Raw genomic sequence first — 22583 nt, forward strand, 5'->3', positions numbered from 1 at the left:
CTCTCACTGTTGGGAGAGTAGAACTGGAAAGGAAATGAAAACTTTACTGTATGAGCTTTTTAAAACTGATTTACAATGTAGGTTTATACACATTTACCCAACATTTACTAATCAATAAACTGAATACATATGACCCTGTGCAAATCACTAGCTGACATGCACATTGTAAATGCCATCATTTATGTGGCATAGCAACCAATCTCAGGGGATGAGACTTTCATAGGGTTACTCGTCTCCTAGGTATTTATCTTTCTAATTTACCCAGTTCAGATCCTTGTTCTCTGAATATTAGCATGAGCTCCTTGTCCTGTCGCTTGAGGTTGTCTCAAGAGGATTTGTCAAGCTGACATCTTCTTATGTTGTCAGGCTTTTACAGAATGGTTTCTCCAAAAGAAATTTAGACAAACAAAGGCAGAAGAATAGCGACAAGCTGTCATGGAAGACATATGAGTTGCAGGGGGTGCAAACCACAGGAAGCATCTCAGAGCTTTCCACATCCTGTAAATATAAATTTACAGAATACATCTATGATTAAATTAACAGCTTTATTCTGTTTCTACAATATGCCAGTAACTGATAGAGTGCCAGAGTGTGAATTTTTTCATCACCCATAGTATAAGAAAAGTCTGTCGATTCAGTGCAGTCACTCTGGATTTATGCCAGCATGAATGCGATTAGAATCTGAAGAAAAAGAGATCAGAAAGGTTTGAAGGTTTCTTTAAACATTTCTCTGAATTATCTTTTTTTTTTTCTCTACTGCAAATTTTTACAATTTAACTGTTGAACATGCCATATTTTGGTCAGCATTAATGCCTGAATCTGCTCTGGTTTAGCTTGGGTTTGCAATGTTGTGACCCCACTGACTTCATTTGGGTTCCTGCTGTTTCTTGGTGTGAGAACAGGGTCTGGTCTTGGACATTTAGGGTTTTTCAAGTTCTGCAAGATGATTCTGACAGCAGCTGACAAGAAATTATGCCTAAACATGTTCAGCAGTGCTTTCAGGGTTACATGAAGTCAGTTGCTGGGGGTGTTCTGAGCACTTCTGGAGAAGGAATTATCACTGCAAACATTTTGTGTCTCCTTTATATACAGCTAGGGAGGCTTGGAGCCTGCACAGCTCTCTGAGGTTTCAATGAGAGCTGCTGGTAATCTGGCATCTCTGGGTTAGGTTATGGATTTGCAATGATGAACTGTGCTTTGTGCACCTGTGTCTTTGTCCCCTTCTTTCCCAACTCCCAGGGTGAAACAAAAGTTCTGAAGCTGAAGAACCTGCGGCCCCAGGATTACGCCAGCTACACGTGTCAGGTGTCCGTCCGTAATGTCTGCAGCATCCCTGACAAATCAATCGCCTTCCAGCTCACAAACACCACAGGTAAGAGCAGCCACGAAGGAGCCTCAGAGCCCTCTGACAGCTTGCCTGCTGAACAGCTATTACCTCTCTAGGCTGGTAACGTTGCACCCAGTCTAGGGCCTACAGCAATTAGTATATCACCTCATGCTTACATCTGTGGGGGTAAAAAAAGAATCCTTAATGCAGAAATTTTTTGGCCGGGATACTTTAATTTCTTTTAACGCTGTGTATAGCTGGTGCCTTGGCCAGGCCTGTCATGAGATCATTAAAACAGACTACAAGTAGGTGTTGAGGCACTATATAGATTTTAATCCAGACACTTTTATTTATTTATCATTTTAAGTGACTAAAAATAGATTTGATACAGTGTGGAGCAGGGCAGATACTGCTGAAATTCTTACAAATGTTTCATTTATGAGGGACTCTTGCCTGGTTTGCAAGACTGCACTCTGGAACCTCCCAGTTAACTGGTTCTGCTGGTGTTGATGTTTGTGGAAAGCAAATCTCTCTGGCAACATACATACTACATACTGATATGCATGCTGGCAGTGCTTGAGTGAGCCTCCAGTCGTGAACAGAATCAATGTGGTGCCTCTTGCTTGACCTGCCATGACCAGTTGATAACTAAATATCACATACCAAGTACTTGCAAGGACAWGACTGCAATCCATCCATTAAAAAAAAAAAACAAAAAACCAGCAACAAAAAACCCCAAACCAAAACCCTCAAATGTGTTGAATATTTTCAAATAATGAATAAATGTCAGAAAATTGCTTCGGGCTCTGGAGTATTTCATGATCAGAAAGAGAGGCAATGTAGTTGTTTGAATTATTCACCTCTGTCTAATATAACACAAAGCAGTTTGTATCCCTTGTGTCATCTTTGTGCAGTGGAAGCAGAACTCTTTTGATGTCGCCAACTGTTGATGGGATATTGTTAGTACTGTATAAATTATGTTTATTGATCTGACTGAGCCCAGGGCGCCCGACAATGGTTGCATCACTTTATGTAGAAAGAAGAAAATAACGAGCTTAAGAAAAAGTGAACTATAGCTAATGTCAGGAAAAACTATTCTCCTTGTAGTAAGATCTCTGTGAACATGTCTTAAGTAACTCATGTCACTGCTTGAGTTCATCTCAAAATGAGACTATAGAGAATGCTGGAATATTCCCTTTAAAAACTTAACTTGTACTGTTGAAGAAGAAAGGGATCTCACACAGCTGTTCTTTCCTGTTGTGTCTACCTTTGAAGAGTTAGAAAATCAAATTTTTCTTTCTGACCATTCTTCCCCGCTAGCCCAAACACAGGGTAACTATCCCTCATTTTGGTCTAACCCCTTCACTGAGTAAACAGGGAAAATGTATTTTCAGGCTGAAGCCAGATCAGAAGCCAGTATATAGCTGAATTTACACCAGCTTCTTTGGTACTTACCTAAGCTCTGAACTTGGTCCACATAGCACATGCATCTAGTGCTTTTTTCTTGTTATTTAGGTTTAAATGCATATTTCTGCACAGTTACAGTGCAGCTTGTTACAGCAATCTCAAAGGGACTATGGAAAATGTTCATGTTCATAGCAAATTGTATTCAAAGCTACTGGTGAATATGAAACTGGCATTGCACTGTAAGGAGGGTTTGTGTTAAATAATATTTCATGGTTGTGTTATCAGGCTTACCCTGTAGGTAGTATTGTGTGTAGATGAGAAAATATTTAAAGAAAAATATTTAATTTTCTCCTCTTTCCACATAGATCTTTTCTTTCCCTCTTATGGCTCGTGCATTAGCAACTTCCTTAGCTGTGGCCGTGTCCAGAATTCTGAGCAGCTTTGCTCGCGATGTCTCTGCTTTTGCCACCGAAGAAGGCCCAAAGGGCGCTAAGGTGCATGGAAATCAATCTTTTAAATATTTATAGACCCAACTATTACAGACCTTGAGGAGAACTGATGGGTCAGGTCATGTAGGGCCAAGGGAATCTTCTCTTCCCAGTTTGTTTGCTACTTCTTAGCTAGTTCACTTTGGCTCCTTCCGCAGTGGCCTTTAGACAGATTGTAGGCTCCAGTGTGATGTGCTTCTCCCCTGCTCTGTGTCTGCAGGTTGGTCCATACAGCCGGGGATCAGTTTCTGATGTGCAGCCTTAATGTGGAGGAGGCTTTTGCCTTCTCCTCTTCCATTCTGCTGCTGTTTCGTGGCTCCAGAGCAGCGGGTCAGGTCCGGCAAGATTACAGGCCCGGTTCAGTGCTGCGTTATCGTTGCTTGCTCTGATGGGGTTGGGCTGATATTTTCCCTTCCCTTGATTTCTGTGAAGTTAAGCAGCCCAGCTGGTTAATTCTTCTGCAGTTTTACTGCAGCAAATTGGACTTCAAAGGGAATTGAAAGTGACTCTTTGTTTTTAATGGTCCCCTTGCTGCTCGACAGTCTCCGCCAGCAGGTTTTCTTCGCCAAGAACAAAAGGATTTGCCACAGGTTACAAATAAATGATATTCATCGCCTGCATAACAATGTCTGCATACTGTTAACCTCCGTCCACTGACAGGAGTGGGAGTGGGAGCCCATGCAGGCTCCTACAGCCAGGGCTCTAGTTGTGGCATGCTGCGGGAGCTTGCTACTTAGAGCTGTGTGGGCAGCACCTTTGCTGGTTCCCTGTCCCCCGATACATGCACAACCTGCCCTGAGGCGATGCTTGCCCCAGCATGTCACTTTTTTTTCATGTTGCCTTGCCCAGAACATGTCACTGCTCAGCAGGATGAGTGTTGGTCAGATATGTGCAGATCAAACGTTGCAAGAGCCCTAAATATTAGCCAGGACCTGACTCGTGCTCCCTAAATCTCATGTCTTCCCTCTGGACATAGACTGATCTCAGTCCTTCTCTAGCTCTGACTGGGATGGGGGAAGATTCCCAGGCAAGAGGCTGCATCTACCACCATGTGCTCTTAGCTGAGACCAGTTCAGCATCAGAGGGCAGGAGCAGCTCTTCGGTATCAGTGAGACCCAGCTGACAGCCTGTTAGAGGCAGGAAGATGTCCTGCCCGCCTATGGCAAGTTGAGCCACTGTGTTTTTGGGCTTCGCCGAGTCACATGAAACCACTCAGAGCCCAGGGAGGACATAAAAATCCTTCTGTTGCTGCTTACTGCACACCAGCCTTTGGACACTGTTTCAAAACTCCAGCAAAGAGGCCTGTCAAAGGCGCTGAATACAGGCTGTGGCCCCTCAAAATTTAAGGGCTCCAACCAAAGTCCTCAAAATGGCCCATACAGCTGGCAGGAGAGCATTGCCTTCTTCCTTTGGCACATCTGGCCACATCTGGCATGAACAGGGTGTCTGCCATGGTGAGCGAGAGGACATTTGATTTGGTTCGCCAAAGCAGTATGCCAGCATAGCAGTAGTTGCACTGCTAAATTATGGTGCTTGTGCTAAGGAGAGAGCAGTACTCCTTGCCTTGTTTGTATGGGCTGTAATTCAGAGATCCAACACAAACCCAGCACAGCTCATTAACGCAGGGTCCAGGGAGAGGAGAGACAGAAATAATGATGCTGTTAAATCAGGCTTCATGAATATGGAACAATGTCTGATTTTGCATTATTATGGCTGTTACTTGAAACATACTTCCCTGCCTTTGTGCGGAGGACTGTTACTTTCTCAGTTCTGTCTGGATGGAGCCAGTGATGGGGCTGACAAGGGCTTTAAAGAGCTTTTCATGAGGTGAAATGGAGAATACAAAGGGAAGCTTTTTGGATCAGTTCTGGAGAGGGATGGACGGGGGGAGGAAATATAGTGAGAAGCATGCAGAAATAAAATAAACCAAAAATCAAGACTAATGTATCCAAAGAAGGAGAGGTTGCCTAGACATTTTGGATCAATCCCAGTTGTTGAACTACAGCATAAAAGAGGATCCCCAGGACCTGTACCCCAGGTCTATAGAAAAGTGTATGTGACAGCTGTGGAGGTGAGTGGGAGTAACAGTGGGTGCTGAGCTGCTGTTCGTGGTCTGTTATGGTGCAGGCAGGTTCTGTCCTTCCAGGTCAATCTCTGAGCTTAGAGAGCCTTCAAATGGCTAGTGAAGGCTTTGCCTCTCAACAACAGCTAGTTGGGTGTGAGAAATGGAGCAGAGTATCATGATAGGTTAGCTGAAGTCCTTTTTTATTGGGAGACCTTCCTCAAAGCTCCTTTTTGGATGGCACCTGTACATGAGAAGAGTGGACTGATCCTGACTGATCATGAAACCAAACGGATGCTGGGATTGAGCATCTGAGCCTCTGAGACTGTCCTCTGTCCTTCACCTCTCTTGGGGTGAAAGAGAGCCTCCTTGCAGCCTCTTCTTGCTCCTCCCCAGCTGAAGGAGGCCCTCTGCTCTTCCCCATGGTCCCCTGAGGCTTGGGGCTCCTTTCTTCTGGTTTAAATATGTCTGCACTGTGCTGTTCTTCTGCCTTCTCCTTCTCTGTCCCTGTTGGTGTCTGAAATCCCAGAGATGTTAAAAGTAGCATGGGGTAAATTAGTTTAGGGGAGTGTGTCTGAGGAGTCCCCTTTCCCTACACTACTGCTCTTTTGAGCTCAAGTGGATCTCTTGCTATTCAGAGCAGGCTGGCTGCAAGTATTATTGGCAATCTCATGGTAGAGGCATCTGTCCTTGTGAGGTATGTGGTCCGTTTATATACAGATGAAAGGCGAACATGAGGTTGAGAACTGTGTGCAAATCAGATGTGATCTTTCAATCTGGGCATCCAATTAGGAATACTCTTCTGCCAGGTTTGCGCCCACTAGCAGGGGTACATTCCCACAGTGCCAGATGGTCAGGCAGGAGGAGCCAGTGCTCTGCCCTCACCTCTCTTGGGAGGGTGACAACTGTCCACCATACACTGAAATCCCAGAGAGCTTTCCAACAGTCTGGATCAGGCCCCGAGATGCTAAGCTCAGTCCATGGCTGCAACTTCCTGTGCCCTGTGACAATGAATCTCTTGTTTTTGTGCCTTTTTTTTTCTTCCCCAGAGCACACTCAGTCCAGTGTCCTGGTCCTGCCCAAGGTACAGGCAGATTAGTTTTTGATTCATGAAGCAGTGTTACAGCAAGGGAGATACAGGTGCTCCAGTAGGAGCAACCAGTTGAATTTTTATTCCAGTGCTGCTTCTGCAGGTCCTGCTTAGAGTCAGGGGTGTTAAATACAGAAAAAGCAGAAGGCACTGTGGTATCTGCAGAGGAGTGGGTTGGAGTGCAGTACAGGAAGGTAATGCCGAGCCACTGTGGCTTTCTGTTGCCCTTCTGCCTTGCTGCAGTTGTTTGTATCAGGAGTCAAGAAGTCTCTAGCCTCTGTTTTTTCACTGCCTAATTTTGTCTGGTTGCCATTTCTACCTGTGCAAAGGAGATTTGTTAGGCTTTTCCTCTGACCTGACCTGACTAGTCTTGATTCTGGACCTTGCTTGCTTCAGCCCTTCAAAGAAAGTGTTGTGACTGGCTTTTGATGCTTTTTGATGCTTTTAAAGTCCTAAGCCCTGGAGGACCTGCTCTGAACACTGTTAAAATATTACTTAGACCTAATTGTGCCCCAGTGCTAAGCACTGGTTGTGGAATGTTTCAGGTATCATCTCCATTCTGGGTCTGTGTGAGGTTCTGCCCGTGCTCTTTCCTAACTGTAACAGAGGTGGCTGCTCTGACACAGAGTTATGATAATGATGATGCTTTAAGTTCACAAATGCTATGTATTTGTAATGAATTCATGGATCCCTCCAGCTCTTCCTGCTCAAATCAGCTTTCTTTAAGAACAAATCCTAGAAAGTATGAAGCTGTGCGCAGGCAGGCGGGTGGGTCTTCCTCAGGCTCAGAATTGTCCCTCTTTGTTCTCTTCCAGCCCCACCTGCTCTGAAGCTGTCAGTCAATGAGACACTGGTGGTCAACCCTGGTGACAACATCACCATGCAGTGTTCTCTGATAGGCGGCGACCCACAGCCAGAGGTGGTTTGGTCTCACTCGCCTGGCCCAATGCCTCCCAACAGCCTTGTGCAAGGAGGCAACTTTAGCATCTGGAGGATCCATGTGGAGGACTCGGGCTACTACAACTGCACGGCCATCAACAATGTGGGGAACCCAGCAAAGAAGACAGTGAACCTGCTGGTGCGATGTAAGTTGCTCTTTTTCTTGAAGGATGGGTTTTCAGAGTGGAGGGGCTAGATTTACATTTCTTCTGATTGTTCTTGTACAGCTGAGGGTGAATGTGATATTTAGCAGAGATTACTAGTCTGGAGAAGATGTTATGCAATCTCCTTTGCTCCCAGACCTGCAGCTGTTCCAGGGCTGCTTGGACTGTAGCACTATGCTCGGCTGGAGAATGATTCTAACCTGCCAGATGTGAGGCCCTGGGGATCTTTTGTGGGATCACAGCGGGGTGAGATCTTGGGACAGATTTTGTGCAGAGGTGTTGCCTTTCTGAGGAACAAAGGACTGGTGTCCTGTCCCTTGCAGGACATTTTGCTGTTCCTAACTGGTTTTGCACTTGTGTTCCTCCCAGCCATGAAGAATGCCACATTCCAAATCACCCCTGATGTGATCAAAGAGAGTGAGAGCATCCAGTTAGGGCAAGACTTGAAGCTCTCATGCCACGTGGATGCTGTCCCCCAGGAGAAGGTTGTCTACTCCTGGTATAAGAACGGGAAACCAGCCAGGTTCTCAGACCGGTTGCTTATCACCAGGAATGACCCCGAGCTCCCACCTGTGACCTGCAGCCTGGAGATTATTGACCTGAGGTTCAGTGACTATGGCACCTACTTGTGTGTGGCTACCTTCCAGGGAGCACCCATCCCTGACCTCAGTGTGGAGGTGAACATCTCCTCAGAGACAGGTGAGCCCTCTTGGTGGTGGCTGGGGGCCTCAGAGAGCATGGGCCAAGGTTGGCGTCACTATCTGCCCCCCACTCAGTCTCTCGGGTTCTTTTGAGGGACCTCACATGAGTGTCTTGGACCCAAGTGGGGAAAACTACATCCTCAGGCAAGCATTTGACTGTGACTGGAGATGGGTAATAGTTACAGCTCCTCTGCCAGTTGTGCTGTGTCCTGACAAGGTCTCCCTTTATGTTTTCTTCCTATGAGAAGTCCAAAGTGCAATTCAGCCACAGCCACAGAGACAGCTTTTTAGGGTATGATTGTTCAAAGAAACCCCCAAATGTGGATATATTGTAAAGGAAGAAGGAGGGAGTGGAATTTCACTCAATTTCCAAAGTCCCTTTGGTGAGAGGGTTCTAAAAGGGTATTGAAGCTGCTCTTCCTTCTCTTTGGCATTGCTTATGAGGAATGTCCCTTTGTCAGGGCTGTGTCCAGGAGAATGGTGTCATCTGTTGCAGCAAATTCTGTGAAGAGCTTTAATGTTTTCTGGAGCAGTTGTAATCTGTCTTGGGTACTCTCTGAAGGAGTCCAAACATTATAAATGCCTCCCCTCTTTAAAATCAAGATCAACATTCACTGCTCCCCCTTCCCATGGCTTGGTGAGAACAGGACTAAGCCTTAGGTGTGTGTCAGACACCTCTGGTGACTGTAATACAGGGTCTCAGGCCTGCCTCTGAGCTTCTGGTGAAGCAGGGGGTCCAGCTTTGCTCTCCGTTATATCCTTCTCATCTTGCAGCCTTCCYGGGACCTCAAGGGGATGGCACAGAGCAGCCTTGGACTAATAATCTGAGAGCTCCCAAGGGGAGCCAGCTGCCTGCAGAGTCTGTCTTGAACCATCACAGAAAGTTTTATTTTAATCTCTGGTTGTATTGAGCCTGTTAGTCAGGCTGATCCCAGTCTTGATTCTGGACCTTGCTTGCTTCAGCCCTTAGAAGAAAGTGCTGTGACTGGCTTTTGATGCTTTGGGAATGCCCTGGCTTTCAGCAGAAACACTTGGGCCAGTCCGCTCTCAAAGGGACTGCACCAAGCACTCATTAGCAGCCCCGAGACCAAGCCCTGACCATGCCATGGACCTGTCAAATGCTGAAGGCTGGCATTCCCTTTCTGCTAACAGCCCTGGCAGGTAGGGCCATGTCTGTGCCAACCAAGACTGCCCTCACTGAACTGCCAGGGAACAAAATGGGGAACCCAATCCTGGGTACCAGTGGCTGGCTCAAACCCGACTTTCCCAGACCTTGCATGGCTGCTGTCACCAAGAGCAATCYTTTTTGCCCAAGATCACTAGATGGCAGAGTGCAGTTGTCTCTAAGACCAAAAGGGTAGGAGGTGGTGGGAGGGAGSGTTCGGAGATCCTGGATGTCCCCACCACAAACCTGGGCAGTCTGTTGGCATGGGCCCCAGCTGGACACTGCCTAACAGAAAGCGCCTGCGATGGCGGGGTTGCCCCGCACTCTGGCCCTGTCAGCCAAGGGTGAGCCCCACGTGGGTGCGCCAGACAAGGAAGGGCAGGAGAGCAGTGTGGAGCATTTTGAAGCTCCTCTTCAGCAGCCTGGGCCAGCAGACCCCTTTGTGGCTGTCCCTTCCAGAGAGGCCCTGCATGCAGCGTGACCAGCAGCAAAGGCCCGTTCAACCTGCTGCATCCCCGTGGGGAACAACAAGCCTCCTCTGATGTGTGGGTCCCACATGAAAACCCAGTGGGTTTTCCCCAGGGGCCAAATTGGAGGAGGAGGGTGCCAGTCATGGCCCCATATTTCCCTGCCATCTGCTTCTGTTCAGCTAGCGAGGCCTGAGCTTGCCAAGGTGGATCCCTCCACTGAGCAGCTCTGAGGAGGTGGCTTTAATTAAAAAAGATCTTCAAATGCAATTTACAGCTTTTCCCCATGAAGAAAATTGCCTCTCACCAGGTGAACAGCCACTGGCAGTGCCAGGCAGCAAGAGCGCTGTTGTCCCTTCGCATCGTGCGGGACAGGATGTGATGAGATTCCCTAGCCCACAGGAGACCTGCAAATTGAAAATGTGGCCTCTCTGTTGCATAGGGGGGTCACTGCTGAGGGAGACTGGGCTAGAGCCAACCTAAATTTGCTCTTAAAGCAGCTGTGGGCTGTAATGTGTGCAATTATTGTCTCCTTTGCTGGAGCTGAATTGAATTAATATTGGTCAGATCAAATTGTTATGACCTGTGTAGTTCTGAACTTTGTTTTAAAAGGAAGTGAAGTACTTGGCCCATGAAGCTGTGGAATCATCAGTCCAAGTGTCACTACTGTCAGCTAAAAGACTTGAAACAGGAGCTTTCCAGAAAATGATTGCTGCTGTATTACCGCAGTGGACTGTTAACTCTGAAGCCTAATACAAATACTATGTCAACATTACATGGGTTTAAGCATGAACATCCACTTCCTGGGTTCTTGGTGGAGCTGGGGGCATGAACAATGAACCAGTTCCCACTGAAACCCCTGCTCCTTTTAGCTGCAGTCCTTGGATTTCTTTTGAGCTTTATCAGCAAAGTTTTGTTTGTCAATTAATAAAGGGCCTGTGCCTTTAGCTCTGGCCCCAGCCAGACAGCAGTTCTGCTGGATGAGCTGTTCTCAGTCTAGCCTGGAAAAGATGCACAGGAGTGGTCTTTGCTGGGGCCCATCTCTCCCTTAAGTGAGCCAGAGAAAACCAATGCACTGTAAATCTCAATGTAAAAGTAAACAGACGTTTAACAGAACTGGCTCCTTGCTGTGGCTTAGGAGGGGAAAGGGGTCCTGGATGTCTGACAAGGCTGGAGATGAGATCTACAAAGCATTAATCCTATAGGCCTTGGTTCCAGACCAACCCATGTGAGAGAACTAGATGCCTTGGCAGATGTGACTTTTCTGTCTTGGCCAGAAGAGTGAAGTTCCATTCAGGGAAATTCACTGGCCAGAAATGGAGAAATGGATCAAAAAGGCTTTTGCCTTGGGGTTCATTAGTGCTAGCCCTCTGTTTGACAGCATTTTGCAACTGATGAGGTGGGAGCTGAGGAATGTCCCAAAACAGCTGGCCCTTGTTGTTGGCATTGGGATGCATCATTGGAGAAGCTGGGATCTCCTTTGGTGCTCTGCAGCTCCAAACCCTGTGGGATGACTTACAGGAAACGTGTCCCTATGAAGATTGTACTGGTACTCCCAGTGCCATGTTGAGTAGAAAGCTTTGGAGTTCAGGTCTTTTGGGGTGAGTGGATGCAAGCATCTCTCAGTGTTCCTTGCTGGCTGGAAACTTAGTGTAAAACCAGTCCCTTCTTGTTATCTCCATTTTAGTGCCGCCAGTCGTCAGTGTCCCCAAGGGTCAGTCCACCATCACTGTCCGGGAGGGCTCCAGGGCTGAGCTGCAGTGTGACGTTCGAGGGAAGCCCAAGCCACCCATCATCTGGTCCCGGGTAGATAAGGAAACCCCCATGCCTTCAGGGACAATGACGGTGGAGACATATGATGGGAAGCTGCGCCTGGAGAGCGTGAACCGAGAAATGAGTGGGACCTATAAGTGTCAGACAGCCAGGTACAATGGCTTTAACGTCAGACCCCGGGAAGCCTTGGTGCAGCTCAACGTGCAGTGTGAGTATAACCATGTGGTACTGGAGCGCTGGTCTGAATGCTTGTGTGCACAAAAGCCTGTGGACTTTCATTGCTGCTTTTGGGCAGGGTTGACCTTTCTAACCAGGGTTTAGCAGAGACATCTCTTTCATTTGAGGGTCCCTGAACAGTTTATATTTAACTGGCCTGGCTGCACAAGGCAAGGGCCAGCATGGATAAGTGATAGGGAGGAGGATGTTGTGTGTGTTCATACACAGTGCTCTCCATTCCCCTCTAGGTGGATCACCTCAAAACAGCTATGCCAGGTGTTTGTGTGCATTAAGTACATGCAAGATACATTCAGGATATGTTAGTAAGATTGTAAAGTTAAGCACTTTGTATCAAATTGTATCAAATGGGTGTTAATTAGACCATTTCCACTCCACCACCCCTTGTGTGACTTTGTTTCCCCAGCTGTCATTTTTGTATGTGCCTGAACCATTTTGCATGAATATTCCCCTGTGAGGGGGAATCACCATCACAACAAAATCAGTGTTAAGCAGACCCTAGTAGGGAATGCATAATCCCAAATGGTTTCCATGCAGTAAAGCTGCAAGTAACAGAAAACTGATTCTTAGCATGTGGTGTATTTGGTGATTTCAGTAATGCGTGGTGCTCCCASCCCCACTTGCAGGTGATACCTGCACATGAAGGAGAAGGTAGAGGGAAGGATGCTGCAGATGTCTGCGCTGCATGAGTGTCTCAATCCTTTCCTCTCCCTCCGCAGAACTGCATGTCTGCTCAGTTCCCCGGCTGTTGAGGTGTGTTTTGACATGAGGGGGACAATAAGACAAGCCTTTGAATCCGACAGGGCAAAGGCAGTTGGGTGAAATGGCTCAGTCTGGAGGACTGGGACTGCAGGAGCAGCCCTCCCTGCAGAGCACATCCCAGCAGGAGAGTGTGATTGCTGAACTCCTGTGGAGTCTTCCTGGGAACATGGCAGGCATGGGAATGGTAGGGAGCAGGTTAATTTGCACCTGGGCACGCTGTCTCAGGGCTGTGACTGAAGAGCCTCCACGCACAGCACAGCACAGCAGTGCTCATTAGACACATCTGCCACACTCCTCCCAGGCTGGCCACCCCAGGAGAAGAGAAGTGAAACCTGAGCTCATAACCTGGCTGAAGCCAACCAGACACACTGGTGACAGATGTGAGCTGTTGGGAGCACAGCAGTAACACAGATGAGCCAAACCCTGCAGGYACTTTGAGTATTCAAAGATCCCCCTTTAAAATGATCTGTCTGTCCATTTAAGAGCATGTCAGAAATTAAATTACAGGATGCAGACAGGGCAGTCTATGCAGATTTTGGGGCAGGTGAGTGTGTGTGGAGAAGCTTCCCCTAAACAGGGTGGAATTGTATATCTTGGTTTAAGCATTTTTGGAAGTTAGGCTGGGACAAGTATACAGTGCTCAGCAGGATATAGGAGAGAGGGACACTCTTGCTCACTGCAAGAGCTGATGTGAGATGGAGCAAAATTTCGCTCTGGAGCAAAGAACCATCAGACCCACTGGTGTCCCCCATTCATTGTTGGTGTTTGGTGAAAGCTGTGTGGTCCCTACAGACTGTCATGCCCTTGGAGAGAGAATGGAAGTGCTGAGCCTGGGATGAATTCGGGCTTACTAGATGGTCTGGAGGGAAATCACAGCCCTGAGTCTTGGCCAGGAGGGAGAGGATGTGACTCCCCACACAGAAGAGATGGTAGGTAGAAGCCAGAAGCTGTTGTGGGGCTGAACCCTTGATGTGACCTCTGGGAAGGCAAAGATGTGATTAACTTCAGTGCAGTGTAAAGAGCAACTCAGTGTACTCTTATTACAACTCTCCCTATGGGTAAGCAATGCTTTGTGGTGATTTAGCCCAAGTAATGGTGGCATGGTCCATGTGGTAGTCCACCCAAACTGCCCTCYTCCCTTCTCAGTTAGTTCCTTAGTTGGCTCTGGGTTGCATACTGACCTTGGGGCAGACTGAGCTGCCTCCTCCTGCCTGGAAACTGTTTGTGGAAGGAGCTTACAGTGGCACGATCTGTTCTGTGCCTGAGCAGGTAGCTTTGGTTTTGGGGCTGTCAATTTACTCCTTCCTTCAGCATGAAAAACAAACTGCAAAGCAAGTAAATAGGGCAAGCATCGCCCCCGTCTCCTTTATAGACCCTGCCCCTTCAAAAAAAAAGAAAAAAATAACATACTCCCTGTTTACGCCTTTCCGTCTTGTTCATGCAGTTGGAAGGAGGTGGATGCCCCGGTGGGGACCTGCTGTGGTTAATTGAAATGCTGCTCTCCAGTTGGGGCAGCTCATTAGCTCGGTCAGTTGCTCTGGAATTCTAATCTTGTCGGAAATGGGAATCGTGTGGCTCCTGCAGCCTCCGTGATGAGTGCTTCCCCCCGCCTCCCCCCAGCCTGCGCTTCCCATCCGAGCACCCGCTTAGGTGGTGTGTGTCCACACAGGCCATGGGTGCCCGTGGGTGTGTGTGTGCATGCAGCTGTGCTTGTTTGTGTGTGTCCGTATGAGCTCCTTTTGAACCAGCTCACTCAAGGGAAGAGCGAATTCTGGGTGATAATGTGATGGTTTCTCTGATTTGCTCCAAAGCTAAAGTTGCAAAATCAATACAGCAGATCTGATTAGATGTCAGAACCTGTTTCTGTGTTTCTCTTTTCTTTTTTTTTTTCTCCTTTCACCCTCATGCCTATAGTTCTGTATTGTAACAAACCAGCTCAGAAATAGGCTTTGCCAACTGCACTGCAGTATTGGAAAGAGAGAGAATGAGAAGACAAAAAGAATAAGTCAGCTGTCAAAAGAAGCGTTTGGGCTTTTTATTATTTTTCGTTTTTTGCAAGCAGAAAAATTTGCTCTTCTTTTATCTTATGAGCTGTAATTGTCCATCATTGGCTCTCAGACAGGCTGGATAGTCTGTTCCCTGGACTTCTTGGCCTGAATTGTAGAGCTTTGGAAGATTAATAAGTTCATGAAAGTCCTTGCAGCCTCATAGTTCTGTTGTTAGGATGAAGAAATGTTATATACTAGCTAGAGCCAGAGATTGGGCTTGTCAGAACTCCTGGGAATCTAGTTACCAATCGGAGTGACAATTTCTTGTCTTTTCCTGTATCTTTAAAACAGGRATAAAACTAACCTGCCTTTTTGAGGATTTGTGAGGCATAATAAAGATAGCACTTTGAAATCTTTAAATAAAAGTAGTCATAGAAGGGCAGGGTATTGTTATTAATAATATCAATCTTATTGCTAATGCTGTTGTCCAGGCTTTTTTCAGAGCTAGGTATTCTCTCAAGAAAACCCCAGCAGAAAAATGAATCCTTTTCAGATATGGGTTAAAATCAGAGCTGGGTCACCCTGTGCAGATGAGATCAATGTAGGGCTGTAAAACACACTGTGGGCTTGAAAATGGGCAGTCCTCTGTAGATTTTGGAACACAGAGTGTCATTTTAACCAGTATGTATGAAAGAAGGAAAAAGAGAAAGCATGCATGTGTGTGGGTCAGTGAAAATGATGCTACCTAGATGCAAATCTAGCAAGGACATAGCAACTAATTGTGAAAAATATTTCAGCCCTGTGTGCTAAAAACCTGGCCAAAATAGCATTTCCATGACTTACAGATAATAGAAGTGACTCTAAACTCTAGCCTTTGCAAGAATCAGCCTTTGAGATGACTGCTTTATCATGGTGATGTGACATTTGCTTTGTTAGAGGCTCATGTAACAGTGTGGTGTAAATAGCAACCCACGTACATTATCCTGCTTGGATGATAATGTGTCAGCCCTGATGCTTTGTCAAGCCTGAACACCATGTCATAAGCTGCTGGACAGCTCTGTTACAGTCCAACTCTACCTTGCCTCCTCATCGCACCTCATCCTTGATGCATCTACTCCAGTATTTCCTTACTGATCTATTTATTTATCCTTTCTCATACCACTCAGTACTTGCTGTTTCAGGTCGAGAAGTCCTTGATTGTCAGAGTCCCTTCTCAGATACCCAGGCATAGAACTGGTGTCATTTTACCCTAAACCACAGCTCTCCTTACTGCACTGCCTGTGGTTTGGTGGCATTATGGGGCCTCAGTCATGGGCAGCAGCAGAAGTCTCCATCTGATGTGGTTCTCTCCATTTTTTTTTTTTCTGCTGCCTCAGTGACTTGCAGCTCATCCAGACTGTCCTGCTGCTGTGCTCCTCTGAAGGAAATGCTTAACTTCATTTATTTTTCCAGCAATGGACCTGGCCTCAGTGTAGGGGACAGGAGGAGGCTGGGCAGCTTGCCTCTTGTCGGAAGATGGAAGAATGCCCCCACTCCCACAGCATCAGATCCCAGGACGTAGAGGGATGTCATAAGGACAGGACTTTTGGTGGGGGCGTGACTATCCCTTTAGGTTGTCTTTCCCTTTAATGGGCCTTGCAGCAGCTGGTTTTCCCCTGCAGACTTGTGGAGGACAGCTAGGCTGAGTGAGCTGGAGTGAAGGGGCTGAGCATCATACGCCCTTCCCACCATCCCACGTGTCATGGCATCTCACGCCCATCGGCTGGCTCTGTGGGCAGGAGAAGGGCCAGGTAAGACTGGACCAGATGACTGTGCTGGGCAGTGTTGCCTGGCCCCCTTTTTTCCCCTCAGCAGGGAAAGAGAGAGACTGGATTGGAAATGAAGGATGAAATGATTATTGCTCTTAGGGCCTTGAAAAGGAATTCAGCAATCTACTGGCTGCAGCAAACTTCACAGCTTAATTGCCATGCTAACCAGGGAAGTGTAGTCTTGAGTGGCCACAGTCCACTGTGGTTGTGGCTGGAGAAGAGGGTCTGCAGACCCACAGCCATGAACCCTCCTTCTGCTCCTGTCTGCTCTTACCACCTACATTGCTCTGCCAGTGGGAAATGCTCACCTGTATCCAAAAGATTGGGGGCTACCCTCTCCGTGGCTGCTTGCCCCACTCAGGTGAGGCTTCCTGTTATTTGAAGTCAGGATTCCTCCCTAATGAGGAGCAGGAACGTACTTGCATTGCAGACAAGGACTTTATAGCTTTGGAGACTACTGATTACCTGAATAGATTGTCCCTCTTGGCTAGATGCCAAAGCCCCATCTTTAAGTCTTAGGGCAGAGCAGCCCTGTCTGCTCTATTGAGAGATGCAACTAGTTCACCAAATTCTGATTATTGGAATAATCAGACTTTTGCAAGTGCCATTCTTGTCCTTGGCAGAAGTCTTGGCATATCTAAGTGCCCAGAGGAAGAAGAAGGAGGAGACATTTACATAGAGTTGACTTTGTTTTCAGCAGTCCAGACTGAAAGCTGATCCTGTTTCTTATCTTTGGGTCATGCTGCAAGTGAGAACTTAATAGCAGGGAAAACCAGAAAATGGATCTGCATTAACCTGAATGCTTCCTTCCTTGGAGTAACCTGGTCTGCAAATTTAACCCCTCCTGGATCCAAAATAACAGTACACAAGCAATCTGGGATTGACCTCCAAAGAGTTAAGCTTATTGCTCTTAGGTAGAGTTTTGCCACATGAAGCAGCAGCTGGATTATTGTATTTTATCCTCAAAGTATATTGAATATTTGGTGCAAGTAGGAAAGTAGATTGACGTTCTCTTCACAGGGACAGTTACTGTAATTAATAGGATTTCAGGAGATACTGCATAGTCCTAGACATAGGCATTGCCCTAAGGCCAATGACCAATAGGTTTGATTCTACCCCTACCTGGAAGGCAGCCAGAATATGCTCTGGTAGGAGATCTGTTGTCCTTGTCACTTAAAGAAATGTTCTGGTATGCACGGATATGTTTTTCTATCCCAGCTCACAGGCTGGCAAATGTTATTCCTGGTCACACACCATTGACTCATTCCTCTTTAAAATCCTGCTGAACCCATTGGCAGTGCTGTACGTCAGATGGGTGATAGTCAGCATCAATTTCCCCTGTTATCTATGTAGCAAACAGAAAAGCAGGAGGGGAGGAGTGATACTGTAAATAAGTAAGAAGCATCGCTGGATCTACACAACTGGAAATGGAAATGCATTAAACTCTGTTTCGATCAGCTGTTAAAGCCATTGCTCAATGTCAGTGCTCTTTGCTGGTGCCCTGCCCCCTCTGAAACATAAGCTTGGATATTAACTGCTCCATTAAAAGCACTCTTGAGACATGCTCCTGGCATGGAGATAGTTTTTCAGACTGAGTAGGACTGGGCTTTTGGCCCCTGGAATCTCCCTGCAGCTCTTATTGCTGCTTATGTGAAGGTCTAGGAGAAATGAGATGGTGTGTGGCCAGGGCTGGCTGACCCATATCTGTGGCTGAGCTGGTTTCTTCCACTTGCTAGATTTGACCATGTGAGCTGGAGTATGGAGCCATCTGCTAAGAATTTTAAACTTGGCTGGTTTCATTTGTCAGTGTATTTATTGATAGTGGCTGTTTTGTTTTTTTTTATTGTTTTTGTCAGCAAAGCCCATCCTGATGCCCTATTACAGGCTGATGAGTGCCATTCAGAAGCTAACTTAGGGGCAGAAGGCAACTTCTCCACCCTTGCAGTGGCTGGAGCTTTCCTGCCCTTCCATTCATGCTCCAATATCTCTGCTCAACATCCTGCAGGTCATCTTGTTCCCAAGAGGGAAATCCCAGGCTTCCATACCATCCAGAGCTTTGGGATTCTCTGGTTGAGTTTAAAACATCAAAGGCTTAAGAATCAGCTGAGTTTCTGGAAGGGTACATCTGTATTCAAAGCCAGGGGGAAACCATGCTTTCTTCAAGTTCAGTTTTTGCAAACCAGGAAACTTGTTAGTGGAAAGAAAATTGTAGTCATGTCYGTGACCTTGAAGCATCAAACTGAACAGACAAAGCCTGACCTTGCCATCCAGTCCCACTTTGATGAACATTCCCCCTGTTTATTCCCTAATTTGTTGTACAGAGGTTTCTGTGATCATGCTGAAAGTATCTTTCTGTGTGTTTCTATCAATACACAAAAAAGCCCACTTTAAGAGCACAGAGTTTCGCTCCTGTTTGTCAACATATGTTCATCTAAATAGTAATGTGTCCAGGATTATGTTGCTTAGAGTTTGTGTTTGTGCATATAGCCCTGTCCTCAGCTGTACAGCTTTAGGATTGCTCATGCCATTTCCTAGCCCCTGAGTGCTAAAAGCTAATTAGAGTTGTCAGTCTAAGGACAGGCTGAAGGAGTAATCAGGTTTACCCCGTCATGGCTGTAAATCCAAATGGCCATGGTTCAGAGGACAGTAACAACCACAAAGGCTTAGTTGGCCTCGGATTTGTTTTTACAATTACTTTCTATTGGTCCTGGGGTTTGGCTGACAGAGACCATGACAGCGCTCACATCGCTGTTTCAGATTGACTCTTAAGATGGGGTTGTACCAATGCGGCTGAAATGAGGATGGCTCCTGTTTGTCTAGGACCTTTTGGCCCTACTCTCCTGCGAGCCTCATAGCATTGAGGGGCAGTTAGCCTGATSCTTTAAGGAGCTTTAGTCCTTTGCTCAGTGGAAGCATCTCTCTTTGTGACCATATTTGCAGTCTTTATGCTTGCAATCAAAGCCCTGGGATTCTCAGTGCTGCTTTTTTGTAGCATTTGGTGCGTACAGCTTTGGAGGAAAATGTCATACATAGTGTAAAGCGGTTGGATGAATTTTGACTGGCCTGAATTTTTCCCTTTCTCCGCTGGGCGCTGGTCTCTTCTTTCTGCTTGCTGCTGTATTGGGAAGGTTCCCACATGCTGCTGCTCACCAGGATGTTCTTGGGAAGTCTCCCTTGTGTCCTGAGAGCTTTTCTGATTTACCTCTTTGATGAAAATTGGTCTGACAGAGCATGTCTGTGTGCCGTGGCAGCCAAGAGATATATGAGACTTGAGACAAAAACTGAAAGGCCCAGATGGCAGGGAGAATTCACTGGAGCAGCGGAGATTGGGGAGCAGGTCTGGCAAACCTGGCATGTTCGGCGTGTGACACTGCACATGTTGGACGCAAAGTACCGGGAGGCCTGGTGCTGCCTCTCCTTGCTGAGCCCTGGAGAGGTGACTGTGAGAGGAGAGGGGGATACCCAGCCATGTGCCTCAGGAAGCTGGTAATGGGGAATCCTCTTTAGAGACAGGACCTGGGTCTGCTACATCTGATAGCAGCCTGCCTGAGCTGCCCTTCAGCCTTTGTGCAGCTCATTGCTCATCTATAAATGCCTCTGTGGTTGTAAAGACTGGTCGAGTGAAAATTTGCATGAGAATGTCTAACCTAGAGAGATGAATTTGTTTCCAGAAGAGAACTGGTTTAAATCAGTTAATCCATTTCTCAGTTATTGTTGGGAGAAACAAATACACTTTCAATAACCTGCCTGTATCCTGTTTTTTGGCCAGACTCTCCAGGAGAAGCAACTTAATATTATGAAGAGATAGAGAGACATCTAAGCTGCACATCTTGGCAGAAAAGGAGAAGCAAAAGCTCTATAGATGCAGTGATGGCAGATGGTGTTGGTCATCCTCTCTCTTTGGACAATTGCTCAGCCTCTGTGGCCCTCTTGGGGCTGAACACCACACCTAGTGCTGTTCTAATTCAAACACTCATTTTAAGATCTTCCTGCCCTGGCAGCTATTTTGCCCTTAGGACCTAGCTCTATACATCAACTTATCAGGATAAAACAACTCCAGAATCCTCTCAAACACTTTGTGTTGGGCCTCCTTCGAAGATGCGAGTGTCCAGGTCCGGTCCAAATGTATACAGGAGTGTCCTGTGACCCAAGTACTGTCAGTCCTCCCCTGTACTTCTCTGGTGCTTATTCTGAAGAAACCACTGCTTTTTGAGGCCTATGGTTATTGTCTGAGTTTAGGCTATAGTTGAAACCACCTGTATCAAAGATTTGCAAACTGTGATACAGGTACAGCTGATGGTATCATCTACATCAAAGCATGGTGGTACCATACTACATTGAAGCAGTCTGGCTGGAGGGAGAGGTTGTACTGGTTCTGCTTCTGTTTGCATGGAGGTCTAACTCAGGTTCCTCTCTAAACAGTGGCAAAAGTACTTCTGCCAGGCACTTACCCCCAGCCACCTGATCAACAGTAGTTTGTTTTGCACAGTAGCAGTTCCCAAGCTTTCTCTCTTAAGCTGCCCAGCACCCATAGATATCAAGGCCTGTGGATCTAATTCAGGATGTGGGAATTGGGCCAAGGCAGAGAAAAGGCCATAAGTCCTGAAGTGCGGGGCAGTGGAATATGCTCTGCTGTAGGTGGTGGTGGATAGGACTGGGATCCAAGTTTACAGGGAATGTGGTAGGGAGAGGAGAACATGGTAGCTGCTGGTATAGGTTGGGTGAAGCAGGTATATTTGAAAGAGAAAGGCCTTGAGTTTGGGGTCCTAGATTGGGGAGCCGGGAGGATGGGAAAGTTTGTATATATGGTCAAGCAAACCAGAGCTGCTGCTGACAGATTTGGAAAGGCCTGTGCTGTACTGACAGCTGAGATGTACAACTGGCATCAGGAGATAGGTGGTGAGGGAAGTGGTGGATAAAGGGAGTTAGAAGGCTGCTCTCAGCTCTTGTATTTTAGATAGTTTAGGACTGGGATCATAGGATAAAGGGAATGCTCTGTCCCTGTGAAATTCTGCCTCTTGGGGACTGGAAAAGCAGTGTGCTGAGTACACAGTTAAGGGGAGAGAGATGCCATAGTCCAGGACTCACTGGAGGACCCGGGAGGAGACAGAGTGGGGGGGAAAAAGGTCATTTTCTCATACTAACTCTCAACCTCTGTAGAAGAGCATCAGGCGCAGAGAGGTGGGAACAGCTGTCCACACTTGTGGGGGAGCACAGAACAGCAGTCCTTACTCAGGGTGTGTGCTGGGGGAGCTGAGGCTCTGTCCCTCCCTGGGTTTTCACCCTGATAGAAGCTATGTGGAGCCGTGACATTATGCCTGTGGCTTCACTTTTGTGCCGTAATTTTCAGGCCATGAACTGTGGTACACAACACCTATGAGAGCATGCAGGAGCAGAGCTCCCTTGCTATCCCCCACCTCTCCCTGTGTCCCAGCACTGGAGCAGAATGTTTCCTTCAGCCCTGCTGGAGGACTTCTGCGGGTGCCTAGAGGCAATGTGCAGAATAGCAGTGCCACTCCTGAGGAGGGGGATTGCTCAAGGAAAGACCCTCTGAGACACTCCCAGTGTGAACAGAAGCCCTAATAGGAAGCTGAGCATCCCAGGGGGATTTCTGAAATTTAATTAGCTGTGACCGTCCTGACCCAGAGCTCTGAAACGGCACCAATTACATTCAGTCCCATAGGGAAATCTTTTGCATGTGAATTAAATTCCAGTGGTCCTCAGGCTTCTTTGGCAGCTTAGCAGGTCTTCCTGCTGCCARCTCTGTGCTGGGACCCTGTACTGGACGGCTGAAAGCTCAGTTTTTAGGAGAGCATAGGGGCTTTTTGGAACTTTCTGTAGGAGGATTCTGTTCAGTTACTGGTTTCTACTTTTCCAGTTGGGCAATCTCTGAGAAAGAAATTGCTTTTCCTTCGGAGCCAGGAGACAATGTTTTCTGCACGCACAGAGATTGCATTTGCACCACGTATCTCACCCAATTTCACTTCGTGTGGCCTCTGATTTCCATTCCTCTTTGCGCCTCTGTTACAAACACAAACAAATGTGTGTGTGCACATACTCCCAGCTTATCTCAGCTCTTGCTTCTGATTTGGATTTAATTGGTCTCCAGGACTGAGGAAAAAAACAAACAGCTTTCTTTTATGCACCTAGTGAGAAACCTGCAAAACCTTCATTGGTCCTAGGAATTGACAGACATGGCTAAATTTCC

General features: G+C 46.9%; 1 protein-coding gene across 1 annotated transcript in view; it reads left to right on the plus strand.

Moving 5' to 3' along the window:
* The window catches only part of MDGA1 (MAM domain containing glycosylphosphatidylinositol anchor 1), a 103194-nt gene that overhangs the window by 11278 nt on the left and 69333 nt on the right, over positions 1-22583 (plus strand). The window contains exons 5-8 of the mRNA XM_026059837.1: positions 1240-1372; positions 7190-7459; positions 7847-8176; positions 11498-11791. Of these exons, the coding sequence (XP_025915622.1) occupies positions 1240-1372; positions 7190-7459; positions 7847-8176; positions 11498-11791 (1027 nt within the window). The remainder of the gene's footprint in view (positions 1-1239; positions 1373-7189; positions 7460-7846; positions 8177-11497; positions 11792-22583) is intronic.

Source organism: Apteryx rowi, unplaced genomic scaffold (genome assembly GCF_003343035.1).
Source record: "Apteryx rowi isolate R43461 unplaced genomic scaffold, aptRow1 scaffold_160, whole genome shotgun sequence".
Lineage (NCBI taxonomy): Eukaryota > Metazoa > Chordata > Aves > Apterygiformes > Apterygidae > Apteryx > Apteryx rowi.